Source organism: Corvus brachyrhynchos, unplaced genomic scaffold (assembly GCF_000691975.1).
Source record: "Corvus brachyrhynchos isolate BGI_N302 unplaced genomic scaffold, ASM69197v1 scaffold1, whole genome shotgun sequence".
NCBI classification, from domain to species: domain Eukaryota; kingdom Metazoa; phylum Chordata; class Aves; order Passeriformes; family Corvidae; genus Corvus; species Corvus brachyrhynchos.
The window spans coordinates 10,981,921-10,996,746 of NW_008237222.1; the positions used below are offsets into that span (position 1 = coordinate 10,981,921).

At 37.5% G+C, this 14,826-nt stretch overlaps 1 protein-coding gene across 9 annotated transcripts in view; it reads left to right on the forward strand.

The window, feature by feature from the left end:
• Positions 1-14,262, forward strand: part of KLC1 (kinesin light chain 1) — a 30,130-nt gene extending 15,868 nt beyond the window's left edge. For 3 of the 9 annotated variants that reach the window (XM_008629784.2, XM_017729126.1, XM_017729125.1), the window contains exons 13-15: positions 4,402-4,532; positions 9,078-9,144; positions 10,474-14,262. In XM_008629784.2, the coding sequence (XP_008628006.1) occupies positions 4,402-4,532; positions 9,078-9,144; positions 10,474-10,539 (264 nt within the window). In that variant the 3' untranslated portion in view covers positions 10,540-14,262. Of the gene's footprint in view, positions 1-3,044; positions 3,674-4,401; positions 4,533-9,077; positions 9,145-10,473 lie in introns of those variants that run through there. The other 6 variants (XM_017729128.1, XM_008629787.2, XM_008629788.2 and 3 more) reach the window with 3 other exon arrangements.
• The last annotated feature ends 564 nt before the right edge of the window (positions 14,263-14,826 follow it).

The window sequence follows — 14,826 nt, forward strand, 5'->3', positions numbered from 1 at the left end:
TATATATATATATAAAATGTGATGACATATGCATTTTTCTAACCGTTGTTTTCCTTTAATTTGAAGGACAGTGCAAGCTTTCAGTTATTATCTGGATTATGTAGTTTGCTTCTGTCACCAGCTTTCCCATTCCTTATCCCATTGCTGGCAATGGGATACATATTGCACTGTTAACTAACTCCCAGCTGCAGTTCTGCTGAAAATACTCTCTTAGATTATAAAAGTGGTGTTGCTTTTGCTGTATGGGAGGGGAAGTAGCCTACTTTGCAATACTGGGTGTTCTGAAGCTTCATTTCTCTTACAATAGCAATCTTTTTTTCCCCCCATCTTTTTGTAAGCCACATGAGACAAAGCTTAGCATTCCAAAGAAACCTTGAGAAAACACGTAGTGCTTTAGTCTTAAAGCAGAATGTTCTTTCCATCTTTGCTTTTGTCTTTTTCTTACTGTTTTCTTGGCATTGGTGTTCTCAGTGCCAAGACAGTCAATCAGCATCTATTGTGAATTAATACTGCATCATTAATAAAGCCAAAGTCAGATTGGATAACTCTCTTTTTAATTCTCATTTTGCCCATTCAGCATTAGAACTGTGTACTGTACTCCTCCCTTAATTTTCACTATACTTTGCATGACTGTATGTTCTAAATGGATTACATTTTTTCTGTTATTGACATTAATGCATGCAGGTTTTGGATGGAAAGGGCCTTCTGGGGAAAAGCAATAGACAGTATTTCTAGGTCAATATTTGAATCAAACTCAGTGATAAATTTTCTGGTCTGAAAAATTAAATTTTGACCTCTAAGGATAAGCAAACTTCATTTTTAGTGTGCTAAAGTGGCATTGCTTCATTCTCATCTTCCTTATTTCTTTTTTTCCCCCTCTTAAGAGAAGGTATTTTATATTACATGTTCTACGTGAAGTGGGCAACTCTCCCTCCCCTCTGCGAGTGTTTCTATCTCAGTGATGTTCTTCCCTCTACTTTATATGGTGTAGTTTTTTTTACCCTTGTGTGTTCCCTCCAGACAAAATACTCAGATTCATAAAGCGTAGTAGAATCTTTCATTTGTGTCTGCAGAGCCTGCAGAGAGGCCTGCCTTTTTCCATTTAAATTCTTCGGAAGTGGTCAAGCTGACTGTCTGTCAGAGAGAAAGGTGGAGTATGCAAAGGGACAATTGTACTCAACAAAAAAATTTTGTTGGAAGATGTAATTAAGGGCCTTCCACATGTAATCCATATTAAGCATTGTAGGCTTTGACGTAATGTCTTACACTCTTACAAAAGAACTGAAATATCTATTGAAGTAAATCTGCCAGTAACTATTAGACATGTTAAGTGAGGTGTTACAGTGCATGTTTACATGTCACTTGTAAAGTTTGTGCCTTAAAGTGAACAGAAGATAATTGAAAATGCAAGGAAATACTTGGTCTTTGAAATATAAGGTGGAAAGGTCAAGATTTGGATCCCTTATTATACTTTTTCTATAAAAAAAAGCAGTGAGTACCTGTCCCTGGCATTTTTGTGAATGCTGCAGGACAGATGAAAATCTTTGTGCTACTTATTATAATGTTTGTAATGTGAGGAAGTATCTTTTCATACTCTAAGCCATATGCTTCAAACAGACAGGCTTTTGGGCATGTAAGTCCACTTTCAGGTGGGAAAGGAAAACTATGGATTTCACTACCACAGACGAGAGTTACTCTTGTTTAGTAGGTGCCAGACAGGGGGACATTGTAACAGACAAAGGACAGGAGGTGGTGATGGTGGGAAGGTGTAAGCAGCAGCAATAAGGTGATTCTCATTCTGAATGACATAAAAATTGGCAATTAAACTTTGCCATAAAAACATCTTGTGATTTTGGTTTTTGATTACTCTGAACTCAGGAACTTTTTTTTTTTATCCTCAGCTCATGTTTTAGAAGTGTTTTGTTAATGAAGCAGTCAGCGTTTAACTTAGGAGTTTGATATTTTTATTTTAGATTTGAAGTACCCAAAGCTTGTCTGCTTATTCCTACAGTTCTGGTTAGGTTTACTGAACAGTTATACTCTATACCTACCAAATTTGTCTTGCCTTTGGATCATTTTCATTACTCTAGTATTGCTGATTTCAGACCACAGGAATAATTAGCCTTTTCACTGATCTAATACTGCTAGCTGGAATTTAGACTTCAGTTTATTTAATCCTGCAAAGCTGAAGTCTGTCTTTAAGTGTGAACAACATATGCAATTTAGTTTGAAACATAAATACTCAGTTAGAATTAGATCTTCTAATCACTTGTAGCAAGGCATTTTGCCATATCCAGGTATCATGAACCTATCAATAGTGGTCTCTGTACTTGCACAAAGAATGGAAAGTGTGCAAATTGAACCACAGTTTATTTTAAAGGTGGATTGCTTCAGCTGCCTCACTGCATTAGGGACAGTAGAGAAAATTCCACTTGGATTGTATATATGGACACAAACAGAGATATGTTCTAAAAATACTTGTGAAAGTGAATTGACCCAGGCCAGTTGGATTCTAGTTCCTTAAGGGAATGAAGAGAATTTTGTCTGGAGGTTAGGTGAAGACCTCTTTCTTCTTGCACTTTTGTTTCAAGGAAAATTCCTGACAGAAGTTAAAGCTGAAATGAATGCACTTTGCTCTAGTCCTCCTTATTTATTTATTTATTTATTTATTTATTTATTATTATTTTGAGCTAACATCATCTGAAAAAAAATCCCTTTTTTTTGTTTATGAAATGTAACAGCAAAGCTATTTCTTGTTAAAGGTGTTTCGTATTTTATACAAATTCTAACTTGAATGCACAGCATCAGTCATGCTCAGTTGTCAGTCCCATCTCAGTGATGTAGGTGAAACTGCATGAAGATGTAGGTTCTGGTAATTGCAAAGGCCTGCACTTTGTACTTAAGGGCTGTCCAAATAGTTACTCTGGAAAAAAAAAAAGTTTTGAACATGACCTAGAAATACTGTAAACTAACTGTTCAAAATTGAAAACTGTTGAATTTTTCCCAACAGTTTCATTCAGTTTTTCTCTCTCCATTTCTGACAGGCCTAGATGCCTTTTGTGATTCTTATACTGTCTCCTGCATGACGGGCGTGCACCATCTTCAAGCTTTAACTTCTCTCTTCAGTACTGACTGCTGTGTTTTAGCAAACCCCTTAAGATTCCTGTCAGAGCTACACTTCCCTGTAAACTGGCCATTCCTTCAGTGCTGGTGTCGTTTTTGGTTTTCTATTTCTGTACCTGTGTAGCTTTGCCAGATATGTACCTAGTCATACCAAATGTTATTACAACCATTTGCTGTGTAATACATTAGTAAAAAAACCAAACAAGTAACAATGACCTTTATAAGTAGCTGTTCACTATGGAATAAAGGTAGTTAAAAGTATCACACAAGGTATTATTGAAATGGCATGATGGTGATCTTTACAGGAGAAAAACCAAACCCGTAAAGTAAAGCATGTTCTCCAAGTGCTTTAAAATGTATTTAGAGACCTATTATATGGTTAACATCAATATGGAACTCTGGATGTCTTCACTTACAATTATTCTAAAGTAGCATTGCTGTTTAGTCTTTGTGTGAGATTTTGGCAATTATGCTTTTCTCTACTAATCTTGGTGTTCAGTGATTTGTGTATTTGTCTTTCTAACTTCTAATAAACTCACTCCAACTCAGGTGTCTGTCTTTGCTTAGTAGTGCTTTTTCCTTTTTCAACTCTTCTTTCATAATCACGTAGGTTTTCTATGGACTGGGAAGTGGTCACTTCTAATCTTACTAAACTGTGGTTTTTGTAAGAGTAAAACATTTAAAAATAGAATTGTGGTCCCTTGCAAGTTTCTCTTGGTCAGCACAGCAGTGTAAAACATGAATGCAATATATGAAAAATTAATTTCATTGTGGTTTGCATTTTCTTTGGTAAAAGTTAAAAACTAAGCACAGGAATTTGACCATAAGTATTCCTGAACAGAACTATTTTTGTTTAGGGATTTTAGGGTTAATTAAACATGTTTGCAAGTAATGTTGATATTTAGAAAAATCAAAACATGTTTTTTTCTTAGACTGATGGAATGCTTTTGCTTGGGGCTTGTACTCTGTTAACCACAGTATGCTCATATGAAATGGTGGTGGTGAATTGTTGGACTCCTGTGGTGGGTTTTTATTAATGATGAATTGTGGCTTGGGCATGTCTTCACATTTAGAAATCTTTGTTACACGTTGGAAGGAGCCCTTTTGCTTTGGTAAGGTTGTAGCTATATGGTATTACATGTTTAGGTAAATGTATATAGTATAAGTATATATTAATAGCAGTTAAAAAGTAATAATTCATCACTGAAATGTTTTCAAGCCAGGCTTGGGGGTGGGCAGCAAGCTGTTGCAGTATCACATGTATTCAATTTTTTTCAGGATGGCACTGGATCTCTAAAGCGCAGTGGTTCCTTTAGCAAGCTCCGAGCCTCCCTTAGACGCAGCAGTGAGAAGCTGGTTAGGAAGCTGAAGGGAGGAAATTCCCGGGACAGTGAACCAAAGAACCCAGGGTAATTATCTGTTCTTAGCTGTGCTGGTGTCCCTTGGTCTGTGGCCCAGGGTAGTTCCTAGGGCAGTGTTCCCTTCCCTGCTTAGCTAACTGCGTATCATACACAGCTATATCTTAAAGAAGAGTAAAATAGGAAATAACTTCTTAAACTTCCATTGTAAGTTCTGTAAGAGCTGAGGATTTATATATGCTTGTAAGAATTAACTCTACTTAAACAATTTTTTTTCTTTTTGGTGCTTTACCTACTTGAAGATTAGAAAAGCTTCATACAACTATTGATAAATGTTAGTCATCTGCAAAACTGTCCTTTTCACACAGCAGTGGAGAATAATAAATGTTACTGATTTTTATAGTAAAAGCCTGAGTACAGTAAACCCACAACTAACATTCTTGATATAGCTTAGTATCTTGATATATTCTTGATATAGCTTTATATATTGTTGTGAGCATAAAGAGAATTACCAAATGAAGCCCCTCTTGGTTTCTGTTTTTGGAAAGCTCAGATGTCAGAGAGCAGAGGAGAATGTTGAAAAACTTAGACCTAGTTGTGCATCTTACTAACATTTTGGCTTCAGTGAAAAAATTTGGCTTCAGTGGTAAAAATTCACATTTAATGAGTCTGACTGCTCACTCTTCCCAATCTACCACGGTATTATGGATTTGAATGTATGTAATATTTCTCATAAATCCCTAAAATCATTGACCATTTATTGGCTGCTGCAGAGAAATGGAAGTGTTCAAGTGCACCTACTGTTTTTCATAGTGGCACTTCTGAGTGTTCCCTCTCATGATTGCAGTAATTTTTTCAGGGGTTTTTTCCCTTGCTGTGGAAAACTGGAACTCATTTAGTTGACAGGAAACCGTGTGACAGTGTGAACTTGTGCTCTGAAACAGTCATTTTGGAGAACTTGGGGTGACTTCTGATGGAGAAACTGAATCTGAGTAATGTAGTTGGTGATCATGATGATGGTATTACTTGAGAGAGTGACCTGGAGGCAGGGTCTCACTCTGTTTCTGGAAATGCTCTAGTGAAGTTTTTCTCACTGTTTTTATGGCTGTAAAACATTAAGTACAGCTGCAGTACATGTAGAATTAGCTTCCTCGTATATCTGTTTCAAATTCAGCCTGATCTGAATTTTAGAGTTGTTACTGAAAATTTCACTGCCAGACACTTGATGTTGAAGGCACTGAATAGAATTCAAGGTCAAAATTCCTTTGCATTTATTGGTCCATCATTAAGAACTACCTCTGAGGTAAGAGGTTGGGAAAAAATCATGGAAAGCATGGGATCAGAAGAAGGAAATGTGTAAATGTAAAATGCTTTAGGGAAAACAAACAAAGGCTAGCCAAAGTAGAATAAAAGGGAGATTTCCTTCTTTTTCTTCAGTATTAGCATTTTTATACATTGGTTTTCTGTGTCTATTCAATTCTGTCCAGAGTTCATACATCATAGTTCAGGTATATTGTTGTATGAATAGATACATATATCCATAGCTAATTTTGAATTTTCTCCTCATTTTTGCAAGATGTGGAAAGGTTTTCAGTTTCACAAAGGAGGTTTATTTCTTATTTTCTGCAGTATTTATAACTAACTCTTTCTGCAGGTAAAGTAACCCCGTGTTTATAAGTGTAGAAAATTATGCTTACATATAACTGAAGATATTTGGCTTTGCAATGCCTGTGAGAACTCACCTGCCTTGTTACTGTCTGCACCTGAGTTGTGTTACCTGACCGAAGTCATCTACCCACATTAACATGAGTAACACTGTGGGGTCTGTAGCACCAGATGAGGTTTCCTCAGATGAAGGCATAAATGTGAAACAAAATTGAAAGCAAAGCAGTATCTTCCTTGCTCTCCCTTTCTGACAAAATGGTCTTGTTTTTAGATGTCACCATAGCTCTCAAGGAATAATTTATTCTTAAAGCTTGCAATAAGTGTATTGCATTGGCAGGCTTTTATGTAGATAGGCACTTTCAGTGTACAGGACAATAAATACTATAATTTCTGTTCTTGTAATAGAGTTTTTAAATCCTAATTTATATTAGCTTGTTTTAATAACAAATACAGAGATTTCTGGTATTAAACACCAGCTTTGTAGGTCATAAAGCATAGCTGTACATATTGATATTTCAAGAAACCATTTTGATTTCATTTTCCAAAGAAACTCCAGTAAATGGAATTAATTTTTTTTTTCCGCTTCTGAGTGCGACAAAAGGGATATTCAGTGGTTACCATGCAGACCTTTCTTTGATAGCTGAATATTACAATACAGCACACATATAAATCTTCCTTGCTGTGAAGGCAGCCTCTTTAGGTAGAACATTTCTGAGCCTCCGTCCTTACCAGTGCATTCCCTGCCTGTGTCTCTAGGAAGACCTTACTTTGAACTTGATTTACACCTCTTGTTTATACTCTGCTTCTGTAAATAGGAATTGATGGTGCTGGTGTGAGCACTGAGTGAGAAATACTCGAATAGCAATACAGTCACATCACAGGATGAAGGAAGGACTTAGTGTTCATGTTGTTGCTTGATACAGAAGGTTGAAGAGATTAAAACGGAAAACTCATCAGGGAAATTGTTTCTTTACAATCTTGCAAAAGCCTTTTAGGCAAACAAGTATCTTAAAACTCATCTTTGAAACATGCTATACCTGAAGCAAGTTATCAGTTCTTTATCATTTTTCAGAATTCAGTTCTGTAATAATTTAACTTTGATTAATTAGTGTTCTTTATTTTTTCACTTAAAAAATTTTGACCATACAGCAGAACAGTTAAGATTTCTAATCTAAAAGGGAAAAAACAATCTTTAATTATTGCTGTTACTTACACATCAGAAAAAAACCTGTATGTTCTTTGTCCAGTTGTGTTTGTAACACAGAAGGAACTAAAAGTGCATTTGCCAGACTAAAATTATTAAAAATGTTGATTTAAACAAACCCAAACAAATAAAAGACCAACCCACAAACAAAGTAGTATCTCAGGTATGAATAGTTTTTTTTTAATTGGCACTTTAGCAAGAACCTAAAATGTGCGTGTGAATTTTTACTGGTGGAATTTCTGTTTCCCTGGAATGTTTTCCATAAACCTTTATGCTTTTTTGGAGAGTTTTCTGTAACATTTTGTTTGTTTTACAGATTAACTTCCTTTGACTTCCATATATAACCCTTGTTGTACCTGTTTCCTTGAATAAATGAGAGGTGTACACCATGCATGAGTCCTTGCTTTGTTGTTGCTAACACTCATGTCAAATATTTTCAATTGTGTGCTTCTGGCTTTTGAAACACCCAGATTTAGTGCTGGGGAGAACCAGCCAGCCTGTGTTGTGTGGCAGCTGTTGCCCTGTGTTTTGGTTCATTGTCCTGCTAAGCTTTTGCTTTACCAAAGCATTTAAAACTTGTGCTTTGACTGTTAGTGTTGCTTCAGTAGAAAGAAAAGCTGGTTAATATCTAACGTGATCTGTATGGATAAACCTTTCCATGTTACTGGAAGGCATTGGGAAGTTTGCATCAGCCAGTTGTCTCAAGCTGCAGGTAGCACTGCAGGGTTAGGGCTCATTCTCTTGTGACCAGTTCAACAAATATGTATTCAAAGCCCTCATTTAGTTCTGAAATAGTTAAAGAGCTCATGAAAAATCAGAGCAAATGCAGAATATTCTGAGGAATGGACAGACACTGGTGTAAAGGACATCAGACATTCCATGATAGAAGTGTTAGGGCTGATCCTGAATTTCATTACACACACTTGAAAATATTTTTTGTTAAATTTTGTATATATTTGAGAAATGGAGGTAAATTATTAATCCTCATTTCAAACAGCAGCAGATATTGCAGTTAATGCAGTGATATTTTGACTGTCAGTATCTCCTGGATAGGTGATTAATTTTTTCCCCTCTTCCATTGCTTTCCATACCATATTCCAGGGTGCTTGTTACTACTGCCTGGGGTATTGTAAAGCCAAAAGCACAACCAAAGTTAACAGCAGCAACCATCTTGTTTCTTTTCACTTTGAAATATTTAAAATAAAACATTCTAAAATGCTTTTAAGAATTGATTGATAAGACTTATCTCAGTGAGGCAGAAAGTACCAAACTAACTTTTTGTTGTAGCTTTTTCAAGGTAAATGCTGCCTGCACAACAAACTTGTGTTTCAGATGTTTTTTTCCTAAACTGTCTGCATGTTTTGATGCTTTTGTAAGAAGCCACACAAAATTGAAACTGATAATTGATTAATTAAAACTCAGTGTAAGTCACTGTATTAATTTGATGCGCTTTAAAAATTGAGATTTTGAGTTAAATCAGTTGCCTGAAATGTTTAAGCTCTAAGGAGCTTGTAATTTTGTGGGGTTTAAATGTAATTAGAACTGAGTACAAACATATTTGAACTTCTGTACTTGTTACATTAAAGGCTGTCCCTCAGATCAGTTTTGGGACATTGCTCCCCCTCCCTTCACTGTGCATTGCTCGTTGTTGTACTTGTGTTTTTAGAGCTGTGGTTTTCAGCCATTCTGATTGGTTTATCCTTGCATGTTCACTGTCCTGGTTGCAGCATGAAGCGTGCCAGTTCTCTGAATGTTCTTAACATGGGTGGCAAGGCTACTGAAGATCATTTTCAAGTAAGAAGCCCTACAATACTCTTACAAAAATAAATACTGTTTAGTAGGGTTTGGGATAAAAAGAGTGTGATAAATAATAAACCAACTCAGTGATTGTAAGATCCTTCTTCACTAAGGTGTTTGAAGCATGTGCTTAAGGCATCATTCTGTGACACACTTGTGAATTATTATTAATTTTAAAAAGGGTTCAAGTTCAGCCAGTAAAGAGCATTGGCTTTTTTGATACCAGGCAGTCTCTGGCTTTGGACTTCTGTTGGATATAAAACTTACGGAATTGCATTCTTGTAAAAACAACTTAAAAATGCAAGAACTGTTAAAGCCCAGTTCATTGTTTTTTTATTTCAGCCCCTTTATTGCAAAGAGCCCTATCATTGTAATTGCTGTACGTTCCAGGTTCCCTTAAACACTTAAGTTGTTTCTGAGGTGGCACAGGAGCAGTCTCAAAAGTTTGTCTGATCTGTGTTGTGCTTCTGCTAATATAAAACCTTATTTCGCTTAACTGTTCATGGTGTGCCCAAGTGCTACTCCTCATTGCCTGTTTTTACCTAACAAATCACTGTTTAAATTGTCAAATGAGCGAGCAATGTTCTTCTAAACACTGCTGTGTGTTTTACTAACACAGTAACTGCTACTAATTTTAGGAAGATAAAATTGCTTCTCTACTAACAAAACTGTAGGTGAGGATCTTCACCACCATGTGTCCTAAAGTAGCAGGAAAGCCCCAACTGTGGCTCTCCTGTCCTCCCAGTAGTGTACAGGGATTGTAACTGTATGATCCCTAATGAATGTGCTGCAGAGTTCTCTGTGGTCGGAAGCCTAAGCAAAACTTTGCTCAGGGTGAGCTTCAGCCAAAACGAATGCAGGGTAAAGCACAATTCTCTGCAGCAACAGTGCCAGGGTTTCAAAGAGCCATGTCCAAGGTGCCCCTGACTGGATGGATCCTCCGTGTGCTTTTAATTGGTGTGACTTCAGAAGAGGGATTTTTTGTTGGTGTGTACAACGCAGTAGCAAAATTGGTTCTCACTTCTTGCGAACTTTTGTAGTTCCTCCATTATAGACGCCCATGGCAATGCCCATAAATGGGCTCTTGCATTTCTGGGAAGGCTTGGGCTGGATTTTAAGAGTGTGTGTTCTTTACAGTATTGCTAGTTAAAAATTGGGGGGGAAAGATGTTTCTTGGACTCCAGAAAGCATCCCCAGTCCAGCTCGAACGGTTCTCAGTAGTTCATGTTTGTTCCCATTTGTTAAAACTAGTACTTTTGTTTGTTTGCTTGAACTATCTGGACATCTACTTAATTTCTTTGTTTGTTTTTTTTCCCCTTCACGCAGGAACGAAATAATTGTCTGACAGATTCGCGAGCTCTGAGTGTCAGTCATTCTGATCTGGCGCACTGAGATTTGGGACAGAAGCTAGCTAATATTCCTGTGTGAATAAAGAAGCACTGAGACCTTCAAAGCTTTGGTTCTTCATCCTTGTGTATAGGGACACCTAGTTTATAGATGATGTTGGTCTTTTCCCAATGGACTGCTGTTTTTACTTTTTAAATAGGGACAGTTCTAAACACAGCATTAGTGGGTGTTTTCTTCTAAGGGAAAACTATAAAAACATATTGCTCATTGCACTGCTCCTGTTCATGCTACTTACATAAATTTCTTTAATCGATCTGACTATTACAGCAGCCAAAAAAAAAAGTAAAAATGCAGACACATTCAAAGCATACCAAAATGCAACAGTGTTGGCAAATGCAAGCAAAATTAAATGTGTGGCAGTTAAATACATAGAGTGCTGGAATGAGAAATGGATAAATTTATGTGCATTACTGTAGAAGTTCCAGTTGAGCATTCAGTAGTGGTGGGGTTTGCCCTTGCACCACTGATCCTTGTAATGGTAGAAGCCTTGGCTGGCAAAACAGCACTTAGACACGACTGACTTAACCACTAGACTGAGCTATTAAATCTTACAGAAGTGATGGTTGGGGGTAAGTTACATTTAGATAGAATGAATAGCAACACCTGTGACCATAGCTTTTGATAATGTAAGTCTTAGGGCACAATAATCAATGGATATAGGATGGTTTGTGTACATCAGGAGAAATGGAAAAACCCTTTACTTTGTGTGATTGAAGAATACTCAAGTTTCGGACTGCAACTGTCCCAGAGCAGCTGCTGCTGCTGCTCTCAGGGAAACATCGAGCCTCAGGTTGACTTTCTTGCTTGTCCACTGGAATTCACAATCCCATTCTCTCTTTGCTGAAAGTGCCCAATGTTTTCTTGTGCTGATCCCAAATCCTGCCTTTCTCCATACCAGCTGGTGACAGCAGAAGCAGGCACCTGCACGTCGGGATGTCACACTGCGGAGTGGCTGCTCTGCAAGGACCACTCCGTGCTAAGGGCCCTCGTGGAAGCGCTCAGTGGCCGTAAGTGGCAAGTGACCTGTGTGACCACATATCCATGTTAAATCCACTTAGTTAATATATATATGCTGTCTGTATACAGGACTGCTGCTGGAACTATGTATGTTTTAAGGATTTTATAGACATTAGGATTTCCTTTTGCTTTTCTGTAAAGCTTGTAATTTTGTTCATCTTTTGTAAAAATTCTTATTTGTGTGAAGTTGGATGAGAAAGTAAAACCAAGCAGTGTGTGTACAAATGTATTTGTGGTCATAGTTGCGAGTTGGAAAATGTCGAACAAAATTAACTTTGGGAAAAGCTGGAAAATTCATTCAAGGTCAGCACCAGCTGAAGGAGGTAAAATATAGGAACATATGCAAGTTTTAGTATTTGAACAGGCTATGAAAAGTCATTAGAATTAGTACTTAATAGGAGTATTTGACTGGGTTTGCACCTGGTTTTAAGTTGGTTACAGTAACTGATGCAAAAAGTTGTCTGTGTAATGCACTTAACAATGTTTACCAGGAGGTACCGTCTGAGCATCTCTGCAGAGGAAGCTGCGCATGGTGCACCTGCTTTAGAGACAGTGTAGGAATGGTGAGAGACAATGCTGCTAATAATTATGTAGAAGTTTTAGCACATAGTGCAATTCATTAATGAACTTGAGCAGGAACAGGTTGTTGCTCGGTTATCCTAACAATAGATACTCATATAATGTTGACTCTTGAGTTTTAATCTTTTTATTAAGAGCTTTTTATATTAAAAAAATATGTAATATATATACTTCTTTTTTTCCCCCTAAAGTAAAATGTGTTGTATGCCCCCACTGGTGAATTGGGCTCTCTGCACAAAGGCAGACTGAGCTGGCTTTGCTAAAGAACCGTGTCAGGCTGCCAGGCCGGGGGTGCCCATGTCCAGCCCCTGCTCCGGCCAGGAGCTGCTCCCTGCAGATGCCCTGAGCAGTCCCTGTTCCGCACCAGTTGCTCCCGGTGCTGGAGACACCCACAAAACTCTGGCTTCCAAAAAACCCCACAGAACTATTCAGACACAGAACTGGTTTGGTAATAAGGAATTACTTAAACTGAAAGATGTGATTCCCACATTCGTCTTTCAACTTTGAAGGAAAATTATTTTTTGCAACCTTTCAGAAAAGACCCCAACCCTGTGTAAATAGCAATAAATTATGTAACCATGCCAAATGACAGTGTATAGTAAGTTTCAAAGTGCAAGACTGTGGTATGTTGATGGTGATAGTGAGGGAACTTTATTGGTCAGGATCTTGCTGTGGGGTGGCATTACTAATACTGTGCTTTTAAATGTTTTAATCCTTTATATAGTATTTTAAAGTGTGATGGAAGCTTAAGTTGTTGAGCTAATGCTTATTAAACAATTCTTATATTTAAGAGGTTAATTTTTTTTTCCTGAGTAGAAACAAAATTCAAGACTTCTTTAATCCATAAAACCCTGAGAATAGTAGCCAGGTCCTTACTGTTAGGAGCCAGTGAGCTGTTTGCAGTTTGAGAACTTGTAAAAAAAGAAAAACCAAATTAAAGTCAACATTCCCTGTGTTTGAATCATGAATGAGTTACTGTCAGGACATGGTTTGTATACATTTATATTTCAGACAGGCTTCTCAGTTCACTTTTATGCAAGATTTGCTTTCTGGGTTTCCCCTTGTAAGGTTCCAGTTGTAGCTAAGAGTCTGCATAAAGAATATATCCAAAATATCCAATTTTATCTTTCTGGGATGTTTTCAGCACCAAACTAAACAGCTCTGATGAAACAGAAAACTGGAAAAGACCTTCAGAATTGACAGATATCTTGTTAGGAAAACTGCAGCCTTGGTAGTGCAGGTTGTTTTTAATCTGGCTTTTTTGTCCTTGACTAAAATTTGAAGGGTGAACTTGAATAAAAACATAATGAGGACTCCACGTTAGGCCTCAGATTCTCCTGCAAACAGTGGTGAGTGGGTGTACAGCAGGATGTGGGATGAATTGTACATGGAAATGTTACTGATAGAAGGTGCCTGTTGCCCTTCTGTCTCTGGTTGTGTGCTCTATTGGCAATATTTGGTCTTGAGTTTAGATCTTACTAAATAGTCTTGTAAAATGTAGTTGTTTCATGATTTGCTCCTCTCCTAGAGGAGTAACTGACCTATTGCTGTGGTGTGTCTGCACTTACACAATGCAGAAAGTGTCAGTTACCTACAATTTGTACTTTTTCTTATAGTAAATGACACCCTCGTCCCCCAAGCATTCCTGAATCGTAGTAAATTAAAATGGTTTTGAGCTTGAGAAGTAATTGTACTTAAATTGTATCATTTGAATCCAGAGATCTTGGAAATGGTGTGGTTCTGTTGTAAATTTCTATTAAAAGGGGTGTGCAGTGCTGCATTGACAGTGTGTTTACAGGAGTTGCTGAGTTGAAGTTCCTTTGGTTCTCGTTACGCAGGTCACGTGTTGTGTGTGAGGGCTGCTAAGAGAATGGCATTTTTGGTCATGTAAGTGTGTACTGAGAATAAATGTTAACAGATGTGATGCTGAGAAGTTTAGTTTCATTGTCATCGATTTACAGAAATACATGGGGGGGGTATAAATGTTTAGAATTGAGGAAAATCTCAAACATCTACACTGGATTATTTTTTCCCCTAAAACCATTTGCAGTTGTGCCAGTACATTGAATAGTTAAGGTCAGTAGTTAAAAAAAAAAAAAAAAAAGCCTGAATCAACAAAGCAAGAAGCCAAAGAGAGTGTGGGGGTCTGGTAGAGGTCAGAAGGCCCAAGCTGGGAGGGTGCTTATGCTCAGAGAAGTTGCAAACCTTCCTTAGTTACAGCTGCTTGAAAATGAGAAATATTTAGGGAACCACAGCTGGAAGTTCATCTAATGTTCCAGCTCCATCCAACAGGTTGAAGCTGCTCTTACATTGTGCTGGCAGACACAATGGAGAGAAGAGACGAAAATGTGGGTATGGCATGGAACAAGCACAGTGAAGTGTTTTTAACACCAGATCTATCCTTGGGCTCCCTGTATTTACACTGTTGTCCCAGTTCAAGCATGGAAAGCTACTGAGTCTAGTTGGAATCTGAGTAGTAGGAGTATCTTACTCTAGTGGCAGTGGGTTACAGGATCATTCAGTCAGGTCAGTTCCATGCAACTGGAAATGGTATTTTCTGTTTTCTAGGACTTGGTTTAAAAAACAAACCCAAAACTGAACAGCAAAACCAGAAAATCATTTGTAATGTCAGTGTTTATTTGAGGAGAACACACAGAACACATTTCCCCCCCCCCC